Genomic DNA, 27,783 nt, shown 5'->3' with positions numbered 1-27,783 from the left:
AGTCAGATAGAGAAGCATACCTGGATGAGCTCCAGCTCTGGAGATTGGGCACAATGTTTCAGCATCTTCTCCACCCCAAGCAACCAGGTGTGTGGTCTACACAGTAGGCTCCCTGCAGAGCGAGTGCAATGGCGTGGCCAGGGATGTGGTGGTGGGGAAGGAAAGCTACCTTTCCCTAGGATTCTAGATTCAGGTAGGTAGCCATGTTGGTTTGACACAGTCAAAATAAATAAATAAATAAATTCTCCAGTAGCACCTTAGAGACCAACTAAGTAGTTCTGGGTATAAGCTTTCATGTGCATGCAGGTATCTGAAGAAGTGTGCATGCCCATGAAAGCTTATACCCAGAACTACTTAGTTGGTCTCTAAGGTGATACTGGACAATTTTTTTATTTATTTCCCTAGGATGCCTTTTGTTGCTCCAAGCAGAGAGCTAAGACTTGGAAGCATAGGTGGGAGCTGCCTGGAGGGATTCTACCTGCATGCTTTCTTGCACCTGCCTAGCTTAGTGGTAGAGCATTAATCCCTGGCAGGCCCAGGTAGACATACCCTTGCATGAAACCTTGGAGAGAATTTGCCAGTTGTTGTAGAGAGTCCTGAGCTGGGTGGGCCAATGACTTGACAAGGCAGCTTCCTGTGTTCATTTGTTGCTCTCACCCACTCAGCACTGCCCATTGTTGGTGGGGAATTTCTGTAGTTGCAAAAGGTAGGAAGTTGATTGACATTCCAGCAACACTGCACAGCAGGTGTGCTTGCTAAGTGAGATGCATTCTGCGACAGAAATGGGGGAAGGACACAGTCTGGGCCACAGCCAGTCATGAATTACTCCTCTGCTAAATAAGCTCAAGCCTCAAATACTGAAGCTCAGTAGTAGAGCATCTGCTTGATGTGCAAAAGGTCCCAGGTTCAATCCCCGACACCCCCAGGTAGTGCTGAGAATGCCCACTGCCTGAAACCCTGGAGAGCAGCTGCCAGTAAGGATGTAAGAGAATTCTGTTGGAAACGGGAGAGGAATTTGACACAATTTGCATGTTCAACAGGACCAGAAATCGCACAAGCAAATACAAGTGGTGTTTGCTGTTGCAGGGTTTTTTGTTTTTGCTTTAGTCTGAAAACATTATGTTCATGGCATTTCCCTTCCATCAAAATGCATTGAAATTAATGACCTAAGTGGGACAGCCGAACTGCAGTGGAACAGAAACAGAACTGATTGTGACGAACACAGGATAATAATAATAATAATAATAATAATAATTTTTTATTTATACCCCGCCCTCCCCAGCCAAGGCCGGGTTCAGAGCGGCTTACAAACAATAATAAAAACAAGAAGAATGATTACAACTTAAAAACAAAAATAAAATACAACATTAAAATAATGGAACAATTAAAATATTAAAATGTAGCCTCATCGCAGGAGGAGAAGGAAAAGAAAAAAAGAGAGAGAGAGAGGGAGGGAGGGAATCAAATTGGCTCCAAGCCAAAGGCCAGGCGGAACAACTCTGTCTTACAGGCCCTGCGGAAAGAAATCAGATCCTGCAGGGCCCTGGTCTCATGAGGCAGAGCGTTCCACCAGGCCGGAGCCAGAGTTGAAAAGGCCCTGGCTCTGGTTGAAGCCTATCTAACTTCCTTAGGGCCCGGGACCACTAGGGTGTTGCTATTTATGGACCTTGAGGCTCTCCGTGGGGCATACTGGGAGAGGCGGTCCCGTAGGTACGAGGGTCCTAGGCCGTGAAGGGCTTTAAAGGTCAAAAGCAGCACCTTAAATCTGACCCTGTACTCCACCGGGAGCCAGTGCAGCTTGAAAAGCACTGGGTGAATATGCTCCCATGGCAGGGACCCCATGAGGAGCCTCGCTGCAGTATTCTGCACCCGCTGGAGTTGGATGGGATGGAAATTGCTGCCTCCTGACGTCCCTAGCTGCCAGTCACTGCAGACAACACTGAGCGCACTGGACCAAGTAGTCTGACTCAGAAAAGAGCAGCATCCTATGACCAATACAGTGGGAGAGGTGGGAGAGGGAAAGCCATGAATCTCTTAAATCTTTTTTGCACAACTCTCCATGCACAAGAGGAGAGGGCAAAGAGATTGCGACTCCTTGGTGACCAGCAACTAGCTCACCAGGCTAATACCAAAGCTCTTGTTTCAAGGCCTAGGTTCCTGGTATACTACCAACATATATTTCTCAAACCATGTGGACTAGATCCTTAGATCGGCATATATTCTCTCAGACCTTGCAGGCTGGATTCTTAGCAGCTTCATGTTTTCTCTCAGTCCTTGTGGACTAGATTCTCAGAATCTGCATGTTTTGTCTCACACCTTGTACAGTGGTACCTCAGGTTAAGTACTTCATTTGTTCCGGAGGTCCGTACTTAACCTGAAACTGTTCTTAACCTGAAGCACCACTTTAGCTAATGGGGCCTCCTGCTGCTGCCGCGCCACTAGAGCACGAAGTTCTTAACCTGAAGCACTATTTCTGGGTTAGCGGAGTCTGTAACCTGAAGCGTATGTAACCTGAAGAGTATGTAACCCGAGGTACCACTGTACACTCGATTCTTGGGAGCGGCACATTTTCTTTCAGACCATGAGGTCCAGATGCTTGGAAAGCCAAATTATTCTAATCTTGTTAGGTTCCCCTGCTGCAGAACAGAAGGAGCCTCTTTGTCCAGGCTGGCTGTGCTGTGCTATGCCCCCCCCGGCTAATCCCTGTCCCCCACTTTGCTGCTGCGTCTGCAGGACTGGTAAGCTGAGGAAGAGGTTGGGCGAGCGAGTGGGTGGGTGGGTCGTTAGGCAGCCTGCAGCTTCAGCGTTTATTTGCGAGCTGTGAGATCACAGGTTAATGGACGGGAGGATAAATCCCGGTTGGTTCTTGTTTATCACCGTACGAAAAAAGCCCCACGCACACTGGCGACAGGTCCAGGACTTTAAAGAGTGGAAATAAAATGGGATCACTTCGGGTCAGGCATAAATAAAGGACCCATTAACATTGGCAGTGATGCCGCTGGGAGCGAGTGGCCTCAGGATGGGGCTTGTTTGTTTGCCTGACTCCTTCATTTCCTTGCAATTTTCTTCTGCTGGCTGGCTCGGCTTCCAGACTCCTGCCACCTTGGGCTTTGACTTTGTGAAATCTTGGCTCAGCGAGGCCTACGCTGCGTGGCATGGATGGGATACAGATGAGGGGGCTGTAGTGGCAGAGACCGGTAAAGGGCAGCCTTGCCTCTGGGGGGGCACTGTGCTGCAGGTTAGAGCAGGCTTGGCCAGGGGGCCATTTCAACTCGAGAGGAGCCCCTCCTCACACTCTTGTATCTCTGCAGTGTTGGGAGTCCCTAGAAAGCCGCTCTTTCTTTAAACCAGTCTGCAAGTTCGTGAAGAGAATTGCTAGCAGTCCAGGTAAATGAATGAATCAAGTAACTGCAGGCTGCTGTGAACTCCAAATCGCCCACCCACAGAGAAGGATGCCTGCCGTCTCTCTGCGTGAGTAACTGCCCTGGACTTGCCTCTTTCCAAAGTCTCCTTTTGTGGGTGGGGTGGGGTAGAGGGAGGCAATTTTGCTGCACCTCTGCCTCATGCATGGTTGGATTAGTCCATGCCTGCAGCAAAATTCCCTGCCCCCAGAGGAGGCTGTTTGTTGCTTCTCTGCATGAGTGACTGTTCTCGGCTTGCCTCCATCCAGTGAACCTTCTTGGGAGGAGGGGAGGACAGGGGAAGAATAATTCTACCATGCATCTGCATAGAGGGTGTCTCCACCATGTGATCACTTGAACTGGAGAATTAACAGAATGTACCAATCCTCAAGAAGGCTCATCGGGTGTGGGGGAGCCTTTGGCCCTCCAGTTGTTTGCTGAACTACAACTCCCATCACCCCTGGACATTGGCCATACTTGCTGGGGCTCATGGGTAAATGGTTATTCCCTTCTGAAGTGGCATAACTGTTGTAGTTAAAGCTAACTTCAACTTACCTGAGAGTAAGTTCCAATCAACTCAGTAGGACTCACACCTGAGTAGAAAGGCATAGGATTATCCCATAATTATCCCACATTTTTTATGGTGGCTGTGTTTTAAATATGTTTTCCCCCTGTTGCTTTATAATATTTCATGGCTACATTATTTGTGCTTCTGCTGGTGTCAAACTGTTTCCGAATTTATTTACTTGTTTGTTTATTAAGATGGTTAATTTCTTGTTTTAAGGCTGTGTACACACCACACAGAAATACTAGCTACAGTGATCCCAGGCATGTCAGCTGACAGGGCGCATAGCTGTCCTCCTCCTGAAAGTGCATCTCTCTCTGTGTGTGTCTGTCTGTGTACCATATGTGAGCAAAAACTAAGCCAACCTCAACCTGCACCAGGGGACACCTGCCTACCTAACACCTGGAGAGCCGTGAGCATCTTGGAGAGCTATGTGCTGCCACTGACCAAGCGTGACCTCCACTCCCTGCTTTACAGATCAATCCTGGGAGTCGCTAGCCCTCCCAGGTGCCATGTCAAAAGCCAAGCACAACCTGCTACTTGCATGGAGAGCAGCCTTTGCAGAAGAGCCCTGGGGAGTGCGGGCGGCTTCTTATTCAGAGCACATAGTATGCTGACAATGCCCACCATTTTGGAAAAGGGCAAAGGAAAGGACACATAAGTGGGGGGTGGGGTGGGAGGGTCCTTACTCATCCAAATTCAGTGTGGTCCACAGGTTCCCCCCTCCCCCTTTGAATATTCTATAGCACAATGTCAAGCCAGGAAGTCATCACAAAAGAACTCAGAACTTTCTCATTGGCAGAAAGACCCAGAGGGCAGGGGGAGCAATAGATGTTTAGCCCCACTTTTTTCTGAACACCCAGTCTGCCTGCCTCTGTCATATCCCCTACAGCCCACTAGCCTTTGAATGGCCCTGTCTGGCCTCTCTACACTCAGCTTTTAAAGAACATCTAGGCCAGGCTTTTATTTATTTTGCCAGCTCCCTGTATGTATGGTTTTATCAGATGCTGTTTTTGTTGCATGTTTGTTCAATTGTTTGATTGTAAACTGCCTTGTGAGGGCTCACTCTGAAAGGTGGGGTAATAATAATAATAATAATAATAATAATAATTATTATTATTATTATTATTATTATTATTTATATCCCGCCCTCCCCAGCCGAAGCTGGGCTCAGGGCGGCTAACAACAATAAATCCTGAGGGTAGCACTCAGGATGTCTGGATCTGTTTTGGTTTCTCAATGTTTTCCATTTCCCCAGCAATTTACACATTGATTGTTTTTTTAAAATGATAAAAAAATCAATATTTTATATGAAGTTTTGTCTAATATGCACAATTTTGTAGGCAAATTATCCTACTATAATGCATTTTTGTATGTTATTTTAATCAGTGTGCTCATTTTGAACCGCATTTCCCCCCAATATGTGCATTTTTGTGCATATTATTTGGTTGGAGAATTGCACTGCAAAATTCAGAAAAGTGAATGTGTGTTTTGGTTTGCATAACATTTTGAGAAGTACAAATTTGGCAGCTCCACATTGAAATGCAAACAAAATGGGATTTCTGTCCTCTCCCTAGGTAGCACAATATTAAACAATCAAATAAACAACACACCAAGAGTCAAAATTATCTTAATATTCTTTCCAAATGTTGTTTTGTTCTGCCCAGCCAGGTGACAAAAAAACACCTTTCTCTGCCTGAATCCCTGGAGAGCTGCTGCCAGTTAGAGTAGACCAACCTTTTTTGACCAAGGGGCACATTTTTAATTTTGAGAGAGTTTTGGGGTTGCCAGTCACAAAATGGATACTGTGGAGGTGTGGCATAACACAACATGTTGTAGGACAACGACACATGGAGGAGCACCATGTTGGTTACCCCTTCTTGTACTGCTTGACCCCATCAGCTGTCACCAAAAGATGGAGTACCCCTGCAGATGGAGGTTCTATTTTGCCATCATGTTGAGTGGTGATTCATAGACCTATTCTCCAAGTATTTCTGTTTTTCCTTAAAAAAAAAAAAAAATTAAAAAGCTATCTCACCTGGTAATGAAATGCTGTTAGTTATGTACTGTGGAAGACATACTTATTTAATATTGTGCCATTCTTGAACTTAAGATCACAACCTTCTGCTTTATACTATGTCCAGCTTCTTGTCTATCTAGTCCACCACTGATTGGCAGCAGCTCTCCAGGGATTCAGCCAGCTGGGCATCTCATGTATTCTGAACAGCCACAGGCAGTACCCAACTCCCAGCACCCTGTGCTTCTTTCCCCCTCCCTTTCAAACCAGTAGAGATATTAATTTGAATGCTGTGAAGAAGAAAAAGGTATCAATTAGGAGACTCACCACCGCCTCCTCCCAGCAGGGAACTGTTAGCTACAAAGAAAACACAGAGAAAGATGATGTTATTAAATCGCTGCCTGCTCAGGAACCATTTCACTTTAGTTCATTCACAAAAAAAGCAGGGGGAAGCATTACAATAGTAACTCATTTGGCTTTTTGGAAAGCTCCTTCTTCCCTCCAGCCCTCGTCCCAACCCTTTGAGTCCCCTCCACCCCCACTTTGCACCAAGCTGCTTCTCTTACCAGGCCCATTTCCTTGTGGGAACTCGGGTACCGAAAGTCAAAACATCTTCATCCCTTTGTCTGAATCATAGGGTCGTAGAGTTGGAAGGGACCACAAGGGTGATCTAGTCCAACCCCCTGCAATACAGGAATATTTTCCTCAATGTGGGGATCAACCCCATGACCATGAGCTCAAGAGTCTCATGCTCTACCAGCTGAGCTATTTGTGCAACTGCATTTCACTCTGTAATCTCCTCTGTGTCAATTTAGTGACTGCAAAGTCACTTGGGGCAGAGACCTGTCCTTCTGCACTCGGCAAAAGGCCATGCCTGCTGATGGCTTTATATACAAATAGACCAGGAGGCGGGAATCTTTTGGCCTCGCAGGCCTGGTCTTTATCTCCCCCACTCCTCTGGGCCATCTTTGACAGGTGGGCAATATGACAGCTATTGACATCAGGACCATACTTGTGGACACTCTGGTGAGAAATGCTTAGAGCAGGGGTCAGCAACCTTTTTCAGCTGTGGGCCGGTCCACCGTCCCTCAGACCATGTGGTGGGCCGGACTATATTTTGAAAAATAAATAAATGAATGAATTCCTATGCCCCACAAATAACCCAGAGAGGCATTTTAAATAAAAGGACACATTCTACTCATGTAAAAACACACTGATTCCCAGACCGTCCATGGGCCGGATTAAGAAGTTGATTGGGCCGCATCTAGCCCACGGGCCTTAGGTTGCCTACCCCTGGCTTAGAGGATGCTTAGAGGAAGGGATGGGTGAACCTTGAATTTCACTTTTTCTCAGCTTCTTATCTTTTCAGTCTGAAGTTCGGTTTTCCACATTTCCACATAAGTTTGCATTTTTTTCCAGAAAGCCCTTGTGTAAATTAAGCATCTTAGTGCAGAATTGTCTTAATAGGCACATTTCCCAAATCAATTTCCCCATGTACAATGCATTTTCCCCCTTTATTTTGATTAATATATGCATTTTAATGTGCACTTTATGCATTCTTGTCCATTTTAATTGGCTGAAGAACTGCACTGCAAGATTCGTAGAAGTCTGGGTTTCAAAGGATGGCTGCATTTCAGTTCATTTACTGCTCCAGAAAGTGCAAGTTACCAAACCATATTTCTCTTCGATTCCCAACAGGGCATGAAGGCAAAATCCCTCCCCGTGCTGGCTGCCCCCGGCATTCTGATCACCTCATAATGGGAGGTTTGCAGCTGACGGCCTCTCCCTCCCTGAATCTCTTCAATCCATTTTGAAAATCATTCCAAGTTTAATTCATTGTTTTAACCACCTGCTTTTATTGTTGGTCTTATTGATTGCCCTTTTAGTGTTTGTTTTTTATTCTGACTTCATATTGTTTTTATTGTTTTCTTGGAGGGTAAGGCTGTCAATGCCAGTGTGGTGTAGTGGTTAAGAGCGGTAGTCTCGTAATCTGGTGAACCGGGTTTGATTCCCCGCTCCTCTACATGCAGCTGCTGAGTGACCTTGGGCTAGTCACACTTCTCTGAAGTCTCTCAGCCTCACTCACCTCACAGGGTGTTTGTTGTGGGGGAGGAAGGGAAAGGATATTGTTAGCTGCTTTGAGACTCCTTAGGGTAGTGATAAAGCGGGATATCAAATCCAAACTCTTCTTCTTCTTATCCGCAATGGCTGTGTTCTACCTCCACTGTCAGAGGTTGCATGTGCCTCTGAATAACTGAGAATCACATGTGGCTGTTGTGAGCTCCCTACAGGCACCTGGCTATACTGATCCTACCCCAAAAATATTCAGCGGGCCCAAAAGTGCTCAGCCGCCCCCAGGAGCTGGAGCCTCTGTCCAGCAGCAGCCCCCTTCATTGTCTATCATGCTGTCCTCAGGACTGTGAGCCAATTGGCCAAAGGGTGCTAAGCAAATACACAAAATAAAGAAGTAAACAAGCAAAGAAACCAACACAAGCTAGCACCCATCACCACATCGTGGATATATTAATCTGCCAAATAAATAAAAGGTAGCAGCACATCTTGTGGAAGTGAGTTCCACATCCTACATCCCTGCTTTACTTTATACTCTAAACCTGATTCACTGGGAGACCCCTGGGTTGAAAGGGATCTGCTTACATAAGCCTATGTTGAAGTTGGACACTACTTATGGGCTGTATCCAGTGCTTCTCCTTCTCAGAGTAAGTCATGCCCATTAATTTCAATGGGTGTCCTCTGAGTAGAACTAGCATTAGATACAGTCCTGTATTTCCCTGGGCTTTCGCTACTGGGGGCAACCTGTAGGATAAGCCGTGTTTATGCTTCAAATCAGCTTGTAGACAAAATCTCCTCACTGTTTTTCCCCTCACACCCCTGTCCCCAGTTACAGCTGGAAATAAATGCCGTTCCAGACTTCATTCATGCCCTAGCAGTTTGCTGAAGGTTTAGCACCTGTTACCGAGAAGTTACCTTGGCAACGGGAGCATCGCATACGATTGCTGTCACCTCGGAAACACCCAGTACAGAATAAGCCCCTGTTCCCAGGGAGCCTAGCCAGGAGATCCGCGCCGCTGTGGTTGGAGCTGGGAGAAGTGAGGTGTGTAATGCGGGTTGGGAGGGGCACGCATGGAAACTTCAGGTCAGTCTCCCCACACCGCAGTATGTGTGTAAACAGCCAACGGGCTGCATCTCATATGGAGAGAGGGGGTCTCAAAATAGCTAGGAAAGAAGCACATCAAGAGAATGCCAAGAGAAGGAAAACTGCTTATCAGGTCTTTCAGAATTAGCCTTTTCTTGACACATATACCAGATTTGATTGGCTGCACACCTAACCCAGAGCTGCCTACAACACAGACAGGCAGCATCTCCTCGGGGTTACCTGTTTCCTGCTCCTTTCTCCTAGCTGGAGACAGCTGGAACATGGCACCTTCTGAAGGCAAAACACGTTCTCAACTACTCAGCTATGGGCTCCTTGGGAGCTGATCAGAGGACTCCCCAAGGAGACCATCAGGAGGGCTGAAAAGCCTTCTTAGAAAAGACAGCTCACGTGTACTCTGACTGCACTCCTCTTTACAAGAGGTGATCCCTATTTTCTGGAACCTGTCCCTGGTGAATCACTGCTCAGGGCTTCTGGGAATACTCTTGTTAAAAATTTTCTCGTGACTGAGCTGCTGGTATGGTTATTCTTCAAGATTCAGCTCCCTCCCCAGGGTCTTTAGAAATCAAATCTCTCAGCCGGGCAGGGTGGGTAGTGCACCTTGCCTCTAGCGCAGATATGCACACAGCTCACGCATGAACGCTAAGTTGCCAGTGCTGCAACTGATGAGGTGTGATTTAGAACTCTGGAAAACCCATTGTGGAGAAATGGGAGCCTTGTTTGAGTGTGTTCGAGCAACCCTACCTGGAGATGCTCAGGATTGAACCTGGGACCTTCTGCATGCAAAGCAGAAGTAGCAGTAAGTAAGCCTCTCAGTGCAAGGATTTCCCCTGGCAACATGGGGCTGCCCCCTCTCCTCTCTTGAGTCCTCCTAAATCTGCTCTGTGCGTTTTCCCAGCCCTCCATAGTGGGAGGAAAGCCCTGTTGCACAGGCAGACATCATTGTGCTGACGGGGCTTCTAGGGGCTGGATACTGCTGAGCTGCAGCTGCAGTCTGTCCTCAAACAGACTTCTGGCTTGCTCTTGCCTCCTAGAACATAGGCATGTGCCTTATAGTGAACCAGTCCATTTGGTCCATATAGCTCAGTATTGTCTACACTGACTTGTAGTGGCTCTTCAGGACTTCAGGCAGTGGTCTCTCCCAGCCCTACTTAGTGATGCAGGGGACTGAACCTGTGACTTTCTACATGCAGAACAGAAGTTCTACAACCCAGCTACAGCCCTTCCCCACATCTCAATTGCATTTGGGTTAGAACAGGAACCTTGGGGCGGAACAGGCAGGAAAGGGGTGTTGGGAGCAGTGCTTGCATGCATCACACCAGTTTTTTGTCTGTTTATTTTTTTTGCAAATATATCCTTAACAAAAATATTTTAAAAATAACTTGACTTTTACATCAGAGGAGGACAGGCTGCGGTAGAGTAAACGAAGACCGCAGCTGGAGTAGAATTGCTGGCAATGCGTCATAGTGTGGGGAGGGAGAGAAGCAATCTTTTGTATGAGAATTGGGGTGTTGCAAGCACGTTTCACCAGCTTACACTGGGGAGGGGGCAGAATGGCTTTTCCACCCACCACCAATCTTCTCTTGGAATTTGCAGTTGATGGGGGGGGGGAATGTGTGTGTTCCAGGGTGTACCTTCAGTTCATGAAAAGAAACAAATTCTTCAGAGTGGTTTGAAAGCTTTCCTCGCTTCTGCTCAAACACGTTGTGCAAGATTATTATTAAGAATTCAGGACCTGCATAACCTGTTTGACCAAAAGCAACAATGGCACAAACGCATTCTCTCTGAGCAGCAATGGCACTTTGAAATCATATTCGACTTCCTCCAGCCTGAGAGTATCCCATAGAAAATGTCCCAGCATCCTCTGGAGTACTCTGTGTAGTTCGGGGCGACACATTGACAAACTGCATCTCATCCAGAGGAAAGCAGATAGGATGGTGAGCAGCCTTGAAACCAAGTACTATACTAGCCATGAATAGATCAGTTTAATTCTGTATCGTTTCTGCATGTAGTTATTCAAAAGTCTGCTCAAAACCATAGCTCAATGGTTTTGCATCTGCCTTCCGTGCAGCAGGTCCCAGGTTCAATCACTGGCATTTCCAGAAGACAAGCTGATGGGAAAAGGATGAATTAAAGATAGGAATTTTCAATTTAAAAGAAGTCTGAAAACAACTGGACAAGAGAGCACGACCAGATTTTGTTTCATTTCATTTGCTTTTAAAACATACACACTGTATTTTCCAACATGTGCTCCAAACAGCTTATTAAATAAGAGTGGGGAGGGCACGGCGGGTGGGGGTGGGAATGAAAACGGCAACAATAAAATCAATATGCAAACGGCACATTGATTTCATGCCGGGGCATAAAAGTTGCATTTCATTTGCTGAGGAAATTTACATGCTTGTGCCCCTCACTTGGTGCATGAAACATCCAAGGGTGCCTTAAAAAAAGATGTGACCTGCCACGGATCCAGCTCACGAGGAGAGAACATCTGCCTGCCCCTGCAGAGCCCACGAAAGGAAATGCTTTTTGATGGGAGCCAGTTCCCATTCCTGGCTGCTGCACTTTGAAGGATGAAAAACACGACAAAAAGTGACGAATGTGCACATTTGGGGCTGGCGTCAGTGGTCAGCATGGTTGGGCACTTGCCTATGCCCACAGCTTAGCACAGAGCTACTGGACAGCCCTGCTTGATCCCGTTGCCTGTGATTTAGCAGCAACTGAAGCAAGGCGAAGGCATACAGAAGGTATTGCATCTCCAGGTAGGGCTGGGAAAGACTCTCTGTCTGAAAACCAGAGGAACCATTGTCAAGAACCCATGCTATGTGGCTGCCTGTCAGTCACCTACAAGCTGCACTGAAGTCGGGACTTCAAACCACCTTGCAAAACACTGCTAAAACAAAAGCTCCCCCCACTCCATGTTGTTCGAACAAGGGATTCCAATGAAACCCTTTTCTTGAATCAGGGAGGAGTTGGAATGAATCTTTTTGAATTGAACAGGATTTAATCTCTGCTGCTGGGTGCAGCAGCCAGTGCTTTTTATTCTAAAAAAAATGTTTAGGGGTACTCTCATTCTGACTCAAGAAAATCACCATTTTATAGTTCAAATCGGGGAAAATAAATACAGTAAATGGACAAAAGTACAAATATTCACAAAATGTTTAGGGGTATGTGTACCCCTGCATCCCCCCCAGAAAAAAGCACTGGGTGCAGCCAATTCAGGATGTAAGCCTGGCCTCTTGTCCTTCAGAAGATGTTGCTAGTGATGTCAGCCAATGGACAGTGGATGTACTTTGGGGGAAATGGCCTCCTGGGTCAACGTGAATACTGGCCGACTGTCCGGAGGCTCCCTACCCCCTTTAAAAATCCCCTTTAAAAAGAACTGGACTTCTTACAGTTTAGAAAGTGACTGGGAAATACACCGAAAAGTGAGGGATGGATGAATGTTTAATGGGAAGACATGTAAACACCCCGTGAATCAAATCAAGATGGATGCTCATTGTTTTATATATCCTCCTTGTAAGTGAATCAGAACAAATGCTCAGCAAAGACCAGATACAGTGGTACCTCGGGTTACAAACACTTCGGGTTACAGACTCCGCTAACCTGGAAGTAGTACCTCGGGTTAAGAACTTTGCTTCAGGATGAGAACAGAAATTGTGCAGTGGCGGCATGGCAGCAGCAGGAGGCCCCATTAGCTAAAGTGGTACCTCAGGTTAAGAACGGTTAAGAACAGACCTCCGGAACGAATTAAGTTCTTAACCAGAGGTACCACTGTATAACCTAACCTCAGTGAAAACCTTGTGCAAGCAAATCAGGATGAATAATCACGATAAACGGGTCACCTTAGGGTGATCCCCTTTCTGCCTGTATGGGGTTAACTGATTTTGTATTTACTGCACCCCCAAAAGTAAAATATGGTGAGGCTGCAGTTTGGGGTGGGAAGAAAACCCTATTTTAGTTCTGCTAACTGAGTTGTCAGTCTCTCAGTCGAGCTGCCAGTGCCACACAAGTGGCCTCAACAACCATATTACACACACACACACACACACACACACACACACCACTTTGTGAGGCCCACCCGCGCTGCCTCTCCCTGGGTCAGCATCTGACCCCTCCGTCAGGCATCCAGACAGCCCATCTCTCCACGGACGCCTGCGCTTCCACCAGCTCCTGTCAATCACCCCAGCAAACACTTAATCCACTGGCTCCCGAGTTGTGAAGCTAATTGAGGTTGTCAGTCTTTCCCTAGCTAGACCGCATCCAGGTGGACAGCGGCCCGGAAAAAAGCTTGTCGCTTTTCGAGGGGCGGAAGAGCGCCTTCCGAAAGGGATTAATTTTTGTTGTGTTCGGTTTAGGTGAGCGTCACATGAAAAAGAATAAATAATTTCTCTTCTGAGGGCTGTTCCTCTCCTTCTGCCCCAACTTATCACGAGGGCTGGCGCCAATAAGAGGAATCACCAGGCAGCTGCCAGGCTGCTGTTGTTGGTAACTACCCTGTGTTCTGTCTCCGCTGAAGGATTCCTCCTCCAAGGACGACCTGGAGTCCCTGTGACTTAGGAAAGCCCAGAATGTGACTAGAACTGGGGACAAGGAAGAGTTGGGACTCTCAGACCACAACCCATTGACATTAATGGCTACGTAGTACTTAGGTCCATTAATTGTAGTGGGTCTTCTCTGAGTAAAAACTAGTTGGATGCAACCCCATGTATGCCACATAGAATCATAGAGCTGGAAGGGAGCCCAGGGGTCATAATGAGTTGCATACAGGAAAAGTGGGATATAAATGCAATAATAAATTCCTAAATCAAAGAGCAGCATTACATAACACAATACCCAATTCATTAAGGTTATAGGCTCCAAGGAGTAAATTATACTGAATTCAGTGCTGCTGTCTTCTGACTGCATATATTTATCTTTGAGCTTTAACAAAAAAAATTTTTTAAAAAAATAGTCAGCTGAAATGCAATCTTCAGCTTTTCACTAGAAATCTTGCAAAGAAATGTTGCCATTTAAACTGCTAGCGTGAAGTTGGAACCCCACTGAAGAACAGGCAAGTATCTAGCCTCAGCACTGGCTAGGACTGATGAGAGCAATGGTCCAAAACATGGGGGGGGGGGGAGCATCAGATTGGCAAAGGTTGCTCTATGCTACAATGTCACAAACAGACAACCCCCGATTTGCAGGGGGGGCACGTTCTGGGCCAGCGTGTGCAACAGCAGAATGCACACAAGCCCACTCTGCCCTCTTCCACCCAACCCCGCCCTGTCCTGCCCCTTTTCGCAGCCTCTTCCAGGTCACTGTGATGCCCAGGTACATAGTCACACATCAATAAATCAGTCGTTGTCTGTAGTCAAACCTAAAATACTTATTATAACCTTGTTTGCTTGCCAGGAGACCACCTGCTCTCCTGCAGTATCAGAGGCAGTATGCTACCAACTTGGATGGTTTGAAAGGAGTTAGACTAATTCATGGCAGATATGGCTATCAATTACTACTAGTCATGATGAGTATATACCACCTCCGTATTAGAGCCAGTGGGTGTCTGAATTCCAGTTGTTGAGAGTCACAAGCAGGGAGAATTGGTGCTGTGCATAGGTCTAAAGGTTGGCCACTGGTAGAAGAGGATGCTGGACTGGATTCTACAATTCCAGACTTGATCAGGGCTTTCGATATATCAAGGATTGTGTAAGAAAAAGCACAAAACCTGGAGCAGCTCTATACGTGCACGCAGAGCACTGTGTGTGTACAAACTTACCAGAGTCCACATGTTGAAGGGTATATTTATAAGCAGGGGCACATGTGCGTGTGTGAGTCAGGAACTGCCCGTGGGTTTATGCCAAGGTACAGCAGCCATGTGTGAGCTGGCCTGCTCCGTGTCTGCCCAGATCAAGGAAACCACCTGGGACAAACTGAAAGGAGATTTGCAGAAATACGGGGAGAGTAAATGGGATTGGACAGGCAGAACAGCAGAAGGCCGTGTGGTAGGCTCTTGGGAAGGAAGGCTACACAGATAGACAGATTAAATAGATAGGAAGAGATGGGACTGACGATACAGGGAAGGGAGGGAAGGAGACTGGAGCCTACAGGGAGGAGTGAGGACCAGATGAATGGCTAGACCCAGGTAAAAATAGTTCTGTATACAGCAGTTCAAGGCAAGCACAGGAGTGGCTGTGATGCTCAGCTCCCTGTGAATCGCAATGGTCATTCTTTCCTTTCCTTTCTACAAAGAAAGAAAATAATTTTAAGTTTCTAGCCCGTATTGTTGCAGATGTATGCTGGAAAGTGTATATGACGCAACGTTTGTGTGGAATCTCTGAGCTGAATACCTCCTCCTCCTGCTTCCCCCAAGCAGCAGAACTTGAAGAAAACTGTTGTGCAAAAATAGATAAAGACAGTAATAAACAGCAGCACAACCTGTACAAAAAATAGGAAGGAAAACATTATTTTTACTTGTGGCACACTTTGGTGTGACTTTGCCCAGCTTTCAACGTGACGGGTCCAAACTCCCAACTTGTACTATCCATTTAGAAATCACAATTTTTTTTAGTTTCTACAAATTCCTAGGCAGAGCCAGGCACTCCCGCTCGTAGATTATATTGTTGCTGTTGTTGTTTATACACACAACATTCACATCCATTATTCAACCCACTTTCTCCCCTGGCCCTCAGAAGGTTTTCCCTGAAGATAATGCAGCCCTCAAGTTGAAAAATGTTCCCCATGCCTGCCTTTTTAGGCCAGATTTGACCCATGGCTGCTCACCTGCTGACCCCCTAAGGATTCTCTTCCTCCCTTCCCAGCACGGAAATATAGCAGATTATGGCTGAGGTAGTGAGAGCATGGGACAGACAGAAATGTGCCATGGGCCACAACCAGCCTAGTGACTTGGGGTTCCACAGCCCAGTCCTATAAGATGTAAAAACTTCGCAGCAGTTGTCTGTACACTCACTAAGGATGGACAGACCTGTCACTATCTGTTCCTTTCCTTTTCTCATTTTTCCAACCTTAAGTTATGTTTGCCACATTTCCACATCAGTTTGCAATTTAAAAAAAAATTATCACAAAATTCGCCAGCATTTTAGTGTGTGTTTCTCCTCCTAGGCACATTTCTGCAACCAATTTCCTGTAGTATGATACATCTGAGTGGCTTATTTTCACTGATACACACACACACACATTTTTATATACTCTTTCCTCCAATGTACACAGTTTTTTGGTTGGGGAACTGCATTGCAAAATCCAGAGAGGTGTGAATTTCCAAGGCTAGCTGTGTTTCGGTTCACCCGTTGCTTTGGAAAGTGAAAATTAAGACAGATTCACTTCGGAATGTAAACTGGAACAGATTTGTCCCCTGTCCCTTGCACACTCTGCCCTTCATTCAGCCACACGGCAAGCCAACACAGAGTTGTGCACTATCAAGCCCTCGACTTTTTTGCCCCCCTCTGCACAAACCCAACTTCCTCCCCCCTCCATCTCTCTCTCTCTGCCTCCCCCCCCCCTTTGACAGTCCTGCACTTGGGGAATAATTAATCTAGCAGCCTGAAAGCGCGGGGGCTGCTTTTATTTGCCAGATTAATATGAGCAGCTAATTAAGACAGAATGTGCTGCTCCCAAACTGCAAAGAGGGAAGCGCAATGGGAGTGAGCGAGGGGGTTGCTGAACCAGCCACCCCTAGCAAAGGGCTACAGATAAATCACATATGTGGGCGGTCCCTCTTATCTTTGTGGTGGCTTTGGGGCAGCTCCCCTACATCCACTCCAAGCACTCTTGTTGATCGGTATAGTCCCCCCACCCACCTTCCTACCATTCTTTTTTGCTAATTAAGGACACTGCGGTTTAGCTGGCAACAGATGGGAAAGGCATCTGTGCCCACCAGGCCTGGTGCTGGCTCAGAGGTTTTGAAGATGCCATGACCCCAGCCCCGGTTTGGGGCACTAGGCGCCTTTCAACACAGATCAGGAAAAGCTAGGTTTCCTCCCACAAGCTGGTGTTGCTTACTTCCCCACCTCCTTGCCAGAAAAGACATATGTGGCTGCAACAACCCATAGCCCTGGGGACTGGAAAGCAGAAGGGACGCACATGTTGGCCTTAATCATTGGCTGTGGGGCCAGGGCCACTGAGAAGCTGCGTCCCCAGGGCCCCAGGAGGAACATCATGGCAGGAAGGGAAGCCCACCCTGGTGCCAACCAGCAGTCAGAGAAGGAGCAGCTGCAGGGAGCTGGCGCCCCATCCCCAAACACCACCAGAAACCACTGCCTGTTGCCCTGTCACTGCAGAACTAAAGGGCTCTGGCCCCATCCATTAGCCAGGGATGACGACAATGACAACATCTCGCCTTTCCTTCAAGGAGCTGAAGGTGGCACACATACTTCTCCCCCTCCCCATTTAATCCATAATCTTGTGAGGTAGGTTAGGCTGAGAGGCAGTGTCTGGCTTAAGGTCACCCAGTGAGCTTCTCGGCTGAGTGGAAATTTGAATCCTGACCTCCCATCTGTATTATTGCAACCATTTGCTTGTAAACTGCCTTGAGAATCATTTGATTGAAAGGCAGGGATAAAGTGAGGGATAACGTTCACTTGCCCCAAAGCTCATAGGAGGATGAGTAGGAAATCAATGCAATAATTTTGCTTCTGTCGAAGGGCTGACCCTACTCCTGCTCCCTAGCTGTCAGATGGCTTGGATTGCTTATTACATTAGTATTCCACACGCTTGCCGAGCAGCTCAAGGAGTGTGTATGGTTCTCCTCCCTCTATTTCAGCTTCACAACAATCCTATGAGGTAGATTAGGCTGAGAGGTAATGACCGGCCCAAGCAGATACCTAGCTAGTGCACTTCACAGCAAAGAGGAGATTTGAATCTGGGTCTTCCTGGCCCTAGTCTACGCTAGCCACTATACATCGCTGCCTTACTTGGGCTGCAATCCTGCCCACACTCTCTCTTACCCCTTCCCCCTTTTAATATTTTCACAACAACCCTGAGAGGTAGGTAAAGTTGCGATGTATCCATAGGCCCAAAGTTATCCTGTGGCCTTCATGTCTGTATGGGGATTTGAAAGCTGAGTCTCTTCAGCCCTAGTCTGGGACTCTAACCCAACACAGTGGCCTCCAGATATTGTTGCACTGCAATTCCCATCAGCCCTAGCCAAGCATGCCCAACAGCCAGGAATGATGGGAGTTGTAGTTCAATGGCATTGCTGGACACCAGTTCCCATAAGACCCAATCAGCATGCTCAACGTCAAGGAATTATGGGAGTTGTAGTCCAGCAAACATCTGAAAGGACACAGATTTTCCATTCCTGCTCTAACAGCATGACCACGGCCCTGTGAAGTCACACTAGAAGCCGTCTCCAGCAATGGCTATTCAGTGGCTCTGAATTAACCCCTCCCCACAACCACCAAATAACATGTTCCTATGAGCTCCCTTTCCCACCTACTGTGGTTGTTGTTTAGTCGTTTAGTTGTGTCCGACTCTTCGTGACCCCATGGACCAGAGCACGCCAGGCACTCCTGTCTTCCATTGCCTCCCACAGTTTGGTCAAACTCATGCTGGTAGCTTCGAGAACACTAACCAACCATCTCGTCCTCTGCTGTCCCCTTCTCCTTGTGCCCTCCATCTTTCCCAACAGCAGGGTCTTTTCCAGGGAGTCTTCTCTTCTCAAGAGGTGGCCAAAGTATTGGAGCCTGAGCTTCACGATCTGTCCTTCTAGTGAGCACTCAGGGCTGATTTCCTTAAGAATGGATAGGTTTGATCTTCTTGTCCATGGGACTCTCAAGAGTCTCCTGCAGCACCATAATTCAAAAGCATCAATTCTTCGGCGATCAGCCTTCTTTAGGGTCCAGCTCTCACTTCCATACATCACTACTGGGAAAACCATAGCTTTAACTATACGGACCTTTGTTGGCAAGGTGATGTCTCTGCTTTTTAGGATGCCCACCTGTTACATGTCAATGAAGGTGCTGCACCAGCCTTCCTAACCTGCTGGCCTCCCAATATTGTTGGACTCGCAATTCCCATCAGCCCCAGCCAGAATAGTCAATGCTCAGAGAGGGTGGGGTCGCAGTCCAACAATAATGGGAAATGGGGGTGGAAGGATCTGTCCACTTCAGTTTATCTCCTTTCCAGTCTTAAATTCAGTTCCCCACATCTCCATAAATGTTTGCTTGTGTTTTTCTTTTGATCCTCATGAAAATTCATCAACATTTTAGTGTGCTTTTTCCTAATGTATACATTTTTCAATGTGGTTTTCCCTAATGCTTTTTTTTTTTTTTTTTGTATGCTGTCATCAAGAATATATGCATTCTTGTGCATACCTTATTCTCCAGCCTTTCTGTACACATCACTTGGCTGGAGAAGAGCACTGCAAAATTTGGAGAAATGCAAATGTCAAAGGATGGCGTTCTTTGGGGTGGGGGTACCCAGAAAGTGGAAATTAGGTAGATATGACTTTAAATGCGACCTGACGATCTCTCCCACCCCCATCTGGAGGGCACCGGGTGGTGGGGAAGGACGCTCTAACCACAACACTACACAGTCTCTCACTTTGCAATTTTGCTCAGTAGCATTTTGGAGCCTGGGGGCAGAAAACCCAAAACTGCTTCCTTCCCCTGACACCCACTGCAGGGTAAAATAAATGAAATAATGGGCATTCTGGTGGCCTCTCACGGCTTCCCCAAATCTGCTGCCCAAGGCAGGCCTGGCTCTGATTGTGGTGTTGCTGTTTATCGGCACCAATAATGATTAACAGTGACTGTCAAAAATAAGCCGCCATAAAAGAAGCCTGGCAATCAGGGAGCCCCTCACAGCCTGCGGCTCAACCCATCAGGGAAACCCACACCGAGCCCGACAAGCTCAGGCTTCCTGTACCAGAGTTGTTATTGATATGTAGACCAGCGCCTCTCTTTTTCCTTCCCAAACCGCACAGTTTACGCTCTGGCGGTTGTATTAGAAAAACCCATCCATCTCCCTGGCACCCTCCTCCTTCTCCCAATTCTCTGGCATCAGGCGTTTCTGTTGCCGGGCAACCGCCGTGCAGCAAGGCTTTCCTTGTCATCACTCTAGTGCCCACTCAATTTCAGCAGACGTTTGCTCAGACCGCGGCTCACCTGCTCCCGGCAGTCTTTGCTCCACCCTGTCTGGAGGGCACATGCCGAGAGGATGCAACCTGTTGCAAAGTCCCCGCCTGCCCTGCACACACAAACAAGCAGGGTACGCAAGGTTTAAGCAGCAGCAGCAGCCAGGAAGGCAGCAACCTACTGGTTCACGAGAGAAGTTCACGCAGAACAGCTGGTCTAGCCTGTCATAGTGAGATGCACAAAACTAAAGGCAGGCTCTCACTAAGTATCTGAATAGAGGTCACAGAAGGTGATGTGGAATTTGAAGACCAAGGGCACTTACAGACTGCCATTAGGGATGGTGCAGGGTGGGAGGTGGAATTCATTTTGATTTGTGTTTCAAGGCAAACCTACCTAATTCGTACCTTCTGAAAAAACACATGAATCAAAACGCAGCCATCCTAAATCCATACTTTTCCAAATTTTGCAGTGCAGTACTCCAGCCAAGTAACACATACAAAAATACATATACGAGGGCAAAATGTACATATACATGCATACATTAGTGAAAATATCATATCACAATTGCAGTATACGAGGAGGAATTGTTTTTGAAAAATGTGCATATTAGGCTAAATTGCATACAAAAATATGCATATAGGGAGAAAATTACACTAAGATGCTTCATTATTTAAAAAGCAAGTATCAGACTGATGTGGAAATGTGGAGAACTGCACGTCTGGATAAATGAGAAACCAGAACTGACAGATCCACCCATTCCTAGCTACCACTGTTTTGGGGGTGAGATTCAGCCAGTTGCTGGCAAACTTAGGTTGTTCAACTAATCATGATTTGATGATAATGCACAATAAATGCATCATTTTTTTGTGATTGGAAAATGCCCTGAAAAGTGTTGGATAGCAATGCCATCTAACTGCCCCTGCCAGCAAGCAAATCAGAATGAATGCTCAACAAACAGCCAAGGGCATCTAACCCCCTGACAAACTTTGTGGGCAAACAAGCCAGGATGGAATGCTCAACGAAAAGGTCATCCGGTAGCAACCATAAGCCTTATGCAGAAATGATTCCCCCAGGCAATCAAGGAACTTGCTGAGGGGGAGCCGGGTTGTGAACACTGGCCCTCCCAACAGCCCTGCCAACTCCAGTGACCGCCCTACTCCACCAAGAGGAAAGACTGTAGGTGGGGACTGTGAATATGGGGCCCCCAATCAACGTGAAAGAGTCTATGCAATGTTCTGAAGAAGCAAATGTGATGCACTCATTCAATACATGTGAATTGCACAGCATGCAAGAGGTGGAAGAGCAAGAGGAGAGGAAGTGGCCCTTTTGGCAGGGAGAACCTAAAAAGAAGATTCCTGTTGCATCAGGCCAAAGGGCCATCTATTCTGGCATCTTGCTCTCCCAATGCACAACCTCCCAGTGCCTACGGGGAGCCCACAAGAAGCCCCTGAGTGCAGAGGCAACTCTCGCCTCGTGCAGCTGGGATTCAGAAGACTACTGTCTCTGACTTTGGAAGGAAAACATCTCCATCATGGGCAGTAGCCATTGGAAGCCGTCCAAGCTGGTGACCACCGCTGCAACTTGCAGGAGCGTAATTGAACTACTATTGTTGAATAGCATTCCAATAATTATACCAGTGTCATCTATTAATAAATGGGAAGCACCGGAGTGTGTGTTACACTAACGTAAGAACTTACGGAGAGCCTGCTAGATCAGGCCAAAGGCCCATCTAGTCCAGCATCCTGTTCTCACAATGGTCAACAAGATTCTTTGGGGAAAGTACCAGCAGCACTTTTTGCACTTCCCATTCCCAGCAACTGGTTTCCCTGCAGTGCAGGCAGTAGTCAGTCCCTTGTCTCTTAGGGAGGCCTTCTTGTGAGTAAACAGCCTGCTCGTGAGTAAAGATTTGCACACAATAAAGGCAATGGAAGGAGGCAGGAAACAGGCTTTGCTGCAGAGCCGTGGTTCCCAAAATGGGGCACACACCCCACAGGGGGGCAATTTGGAAGCTTGTTTAGAGCAAGTTAATGGCCTTTTAGGCTTCCTCCATGTGAACAGGAGTTCACTTTTTGGATAATAAGAATTATATGTCATAGATGGGGCATGGCCAAAAAAAAGTTGGAAACCACTGCTGTAGAGGAACCGGGTGGGAATAATCCCCTGTTGCTCATACTGAGTCAGATCATTGATCCATTTAGCTCAGAATTGTCTGCACTGACTGGCAGTGACTCTCCAGGGTTTCAGGCAGGGTCTCTCCCAGCCATACCTGGAGATCCTGGATGGGTATAGAACCTGGGAACTTCAGCATGCAAAGCAGGTGCTCCATCACCGACCTGTGGTCCTTAACCTTCATGGCATGACCCACCTCTCTTCCCCACAATTGTGTAAGTTAATTTTCTTCCGATATGCACAAGGAATGACATGGTGCTACACAAAGCACCAAAGTCCCATTTCCTGATTCACCGAAAGCCTTGCTTAGCTCCCCGTACCCTGCCTGTCCACTGACCTCCTCTGCTGATTCAGAGTGATGAGGACTAGAAACTTATTCGTCTTTATTTCATTCAAGGAAATCTGAGTTTCTCAGGCTCTGCTGGTTTCCCAGGAAGAGCAGCACTGGGTGGGTGGGGGAGGAACTGCTGGCAAGGAGCGAAAGGCTGTCCTCCTTTAGCAAATGATAGTAATGTAAATGAGCAAATGCCCCACTTTGCATAATCCAGAGCTAAGACCTGGCAATGAAATCTGGTCCCAGGCTCAAAGTCTTCACCCAGCAGTTGGTACAATATAGATGCCCTAGTAACACATCTGGGTACCTGGCTATATTACCAGCAGAGGGCAGCAGTGCTCAGTGCCAGCTGCCTACGAGATGGCAAACTGCTGAGAGGGTCATCCGTAAAACTGGCACGGCCCTTGGCCAATTAAAAATGCAGTGCCTAAATTGCAAACTGCGAAAGCTTCCCGCACCAGTGGAGCAGGAATTAAAGGTGGCTTTTGCCTGCAGTGAGCAGGAGGAGTGCACTGTAAGAGTGACCAGAGAGGAGCACCTCTAAAGGGCATTTTGCAATCAAGGTTGAAATGAGGGCTGAACAAAAAACTAATTGCTGCACCCCCACGCAACCAAATGGTGATAAGCAGCGCTGAAAAACGCTTCTTCGCATTGCCTCTGCTTCCTTATTTGTTTAAAGTACAAGCTATCTCAAAATTGCCTTCAAGGGCTGTCACAGAGAATGGAACCCCACCAAGCAGGACTAGACCTGGGCCACATTCACACCACACATTTAAAGCACTGCGATGCTGCTCAAAACAGCCATGGCTTCCCCCAAAGAATTCTGGGAGCCATAGTTTGTTAAGGGTGCTGAGGTTTGTTGGCTTCACAGAGCTACAGTTCCCAGAGTGTCCTGGGAAGAGGAATGGATCGCTAAACCACTCTGTGAACTGTAGTTCTGTGAGGGGAATAGTGGCTCCTAACAACTCTCAGCACCCTTAACAAACTATAGTTCTCAGGATTCTTGGGGAGAAGCCATGACTACTTAAAAAGGTTTCATAATTCTTTAAATGTTTGGTGTGACTGTGGCCCTAATGGCCTTAACTTGATTTCAGTTGAACATTAGGAGAGTGTTGAGGAGTTTGACACCGGAACCAGTGGCCTGGAGAGGGGAGGTGATGGTGGTCTCTCTGTGGCTCGAAGTCATTCAGCACAGGTTAGGCAGACATGCTCTAGCCCTGACTTTCCTGCTCTGTGCAGGCTGTTAAGATTTTTTTTGTTTAGTCATTTAGTCGTGTCCGACTCTTCGTGACCTATGGACCAAAGCACGTCAGGCACCCTTGTCTTCCACTGCCTCCCACAGTTTGGTCAAACTCATGTTGGTAGCTTCAAGAACACTGTTCAACCATCTCGTCCTCTGTCGTCTCCTTCTCCTTGTGCCCTCCATCTTTCCCAGCATCAGGGTCTTTTCCAGGAAGTCTTCTCTTCTCATGAGGAGGCCAAAGTATTGGAGCCTCAGCTTCAGGTTCTTTCCTTCCAGTGAGCACTCAGGGCTGATTTCCTTAAGAATGGATAGGTCTGATCTTCTTGCAGTCCATGGGACTCTCGTGTCTCCTCCAGCACCATAATTCAAAAGCATCAATTCTTCAGCGATCAGCCTTCTTTATGGTCCAGCTCTCACTTCCATACATCACTACTGGGAAAACCACAGCTTTAACTATACGGACCTTTGTTGGCAAGGTGATGTCTCTGCTTTTTAAGATGCTGTCTAGGTTTGTCATTGCTTATCTCCCAAGGAGCAGGCGTTTTTTAATTTCGTGACTGGTGTCACCATCTGCAGTGATCATGAAGCCCAAGAAAGTAAAATCTCTCACTGCCTCCATTTCTTCCCCTTCTATTTGCCAGGAGGTGATTGGACCAGTGGCCATGATCTTAGTTTTTTTGATGTTGAGCATAGGCCCTTCCAACTCTGATTCTATGAGGTCATCACACAGGTAAGCATGACTGGCTATGATTTTTGTTTAATGACACCCAGTGACATTGTTATACCCAGACAAAGCAGGGAGATGCCATCCTTCTATTGACAGGATCCTTGACTGGGTGGGATACCCTATGTGACCAATTTAAGAAGCTGGGTATGGGGGTTTTCAGAGGCAAGCTGTCTCTGAACATGAGAGCTTTCCAGAAACTTGGAAGCATTATAGTACAGCTGTCATTGCTCGTGGTACACATGCTTACTCGGTGTGTTCTTCCAGAGTCTCAGATTAAATCGATTTTGCAGCGTTTTGTGGCTGTTCGAGCTGTACCACCGAAAAGCCCAAACAAGCCCCTAGTAGCGTAACCAAGACTGCTACAAATTAAGACATATGTACGTTTTGAACTGATTGTCATGGATGCTCAATGAGAAATGCCTTTCCAACACTTTCCCCAATGCTTGGCGAATTATAAGAACAATAAGACAATCTTATTGTGCATTTTTAGTATGCCCATATCTGTGATTCTTTAAAAAGAAACTATGTAGCCTAAAAGAATTCCACCATCATTTAAAAACACCCTTGTAAAACAAGGTTTTCTTTAGGAATAAAATTGTCTTGACCATAAACTACATCTACTCTGGTCTAGCCAATTTCATGACACCATCGGTTATGGCAGGGATTTTCAGACTATACCCTAGATTCCTTCCTTCATCAGAAGCTCCAAAGAGAAGATCAGTCATGATGTTCAACTGACGCTGAAAGACAGGTTGCCTACCACTAACAGAAGTGCCTCTCTGGGTGGGGCAGAGCCAGCTTCTTTTTTGCTTACTGGGAGGGACAAGGCAGCAGGATGGTCAGTGCGGTGCAAATTCACCGGCAGAACCTGGAAAATGAAGCTACAGGGCATGTTGGGTGTGTCCTAGAGCAAGTCCACAGCTCACATATAACAGGAATTGGGGAATGCCTGAACGCTGCCCTCTGAGCCTCCCTAGCTGCTGCCAACTTTGGGTGACACCTGGCGAGAGAAGGGTATGCTTGACATGCTTCTCTTAGGCAGAGTTATGTGAATATTCATTTACTCTATTTCTCAACATTTAAATCTTGTTCCTATCCATCTACATGAATTTCCACTTTGTATTCTTTGTATAAAAAAACCAGAACATTCATATTGTTATTTTGCTGCTGATTTATTGGCTTTATTTTGTTTCATTGGCTTATTTAATTGGAAATGTTGATATTAAGTATTGATTTCTGTGATAAGCAATTTTTGCATTATTGATTGCTATACCTTCAAATTCAGGCCAATTTGATTTGTTCGTGGTTTTTGCATTATTGATAGGTGATTGAGATTTGGATATTACGCAGATAGAGTAATATCTGTTAGTGCATTCTACTGCTTTGCCATTGTTGAGAGTTGTTTTGAGCTCAAATTTCTTACTGGGAATGTGGCCTACGGATATCTAATCTAATGAACTTTCTTATACATAAAGGCTGACATAGCATAATGGCTAACAGAGTAATCTTAGGCCATATCTCCACCATCCATTTAAAGCAGCATCATGCTACTTTAAAAGATCATGGCTTCCCCTGCAAAGACTCCTGGGAACTGTAATCAATCAATCAATCAATCAATCAATCCCTTTATTACGGTCAATGACCAGTATTCCAGGAACTATAGTCTGTTAAGGATGCCAAGAGTTGTTAGGAGACTCCTAATCCCTCAACAGAGCTACAATTCTCTGAGTGGTATATCAATACATCCCTTCCCAGGGAACTCTGGGAACTGTAGTTGAACAATCTTCCCCAGGAGGTTATGGACTCTCCTTCCTTGGAGGTTTTTAAGCAGAGGTTAGATGGCCATCTGTCATGGATGTTTTAGCTAAGATTCCTGCATTGCAGGGGGTTGGACTAGATGACCCTTGGGGTTCCCTTCCAACTCTACAATTACATGATTCTGTGTAGCTCTGTGAGGGGAATAGGATTCTCCTAACAACTCTGGGCACCCCAAACAAGCAAGCAACCGAAACAGAAACATTTGCTGTGAAGTAGGACGGTTGCAACCATCTCCCACCACCACCTTTGCCCATGTGAAACCACCAACAGGTGAATTGTACTCGTACTATGCAAGCTGGTCGAGATGTGCAGCTTCTGCACCAGCAGAATGGCTATGGGATCCTAGACATCAGGGGTGGGGAACTTCAGATCATTCTATTGGGCCACGCCCCTTGCCCTCCTTGTTTTCACCCTCCGTGAATGTTTTTGCCTAGCTAGAATATGTCCTCAAACCCTCATAATGCCATTTGCTTTCCTGGATGGAAGACAGAGAGCGCTGTGTTGAGAAAACAGCCCACTGTACAAAAGTAACATTTACATGTGTTGCTCCACCTTATTCTCCCTATAGCCGTGCCCACCATCGGCCCGTGCCCACATCCCCCAAGGAGGCTGCCCAGAAGGGAATGAAGTTGTCGGACTGAAAAATGTTCTCCGCTCTTGATATAAGCAACAATCCTTTACTTGTCTGTGGCCCACTTTTCTCACGTCAAGGAAATAACCTCAAACCAACAGGTGCAATCTGGGATCAAGGAAGAAGGGGTGCCAGGATGTGAAGGCTCTGAGGATCCGCCCTCTCTCTCCCCCTCCTGCAAGCAGGATTCCTCAAGTGCTGGCATCTCTTGTGTGAGGGATTAAGCTGTTCTGGGCCAAAGATTTCTCTCTCTCTCTCTCTCTCTCTCTCTCTCTCTCTCTCTCTCTCTCTGTGTGTGTGTGTGTGTGTGTGTACAACAGAATGGATTCTGCAGGCAGAAATAGCTGTTTGGTGAAATGCAAAAATTTGGCAGAGAAAATCAGAGACTAATAAGGGCACTTCATTAGTGCCGCAGAACAGGGAAATGACAAGGGATGAATAAATATTTATGACGTTTGCCATCGTTCCTCCTGGATTCATTAGGCGAGGCAAAGCAGAAGGGTTTCCTTTTTTGCGCTGTGTGTGTGTGTGTGTGTGTGTGTTTGTGTGCAAAGTGCAAGAGACTTGTCATTGCAATGGGACAGAATTCTGTTTGTTTAAAATACTGACATACCCTGCCTTTTCTGTCCACCCA

The 27,783-nt window shown here is 46.7% G+C and overlaps 1 protein-coding gene across 3 annotated transcripts in view; it reads right to left on the bottom strand.

Moving 5' to 3' along the window:
- MACROD1 (mono-ADP ribosylhydrolase 1) overlaps positions 1–27,783 on the bottom strand; it is a 321,478-nt gene that overhangs the window by 82,664 nt on the left and 211,031 nt on the right. For 2 of the 3 annotated variants that reach the window (XM_079958370.1, XM_079958371.1), the window contains exon 4: positions 6,311–6,340. The exons of the other annotated variant lie outside the window; for it this stretch is intronic. In XM_079958370.1, coding sequence (XP_079814496.1) covers positions 6,311–6,340 — 30 coding nt within the window. The remainder of the gene's footprint in view (positions 1–6,310; positions 6,341–27,783) is intronic. 3 annotated transcript variants of the gene reach the window in all.

Source organism: Podarcis cretensis (assembly GCF_951804945.1).
Source record: "Podarcis cretensis genome assembly, chromosome: 16".
Classification (NCBI taxonomy): Eukaryota; Metazoa; Chordata; class Lepidosauria; order Squamata; family Lacertidae; genus Podarcis; species Podarcis cretensis.
This window is presented reverse-complemented; position numbering and strand designations above follow the sequence as displayed.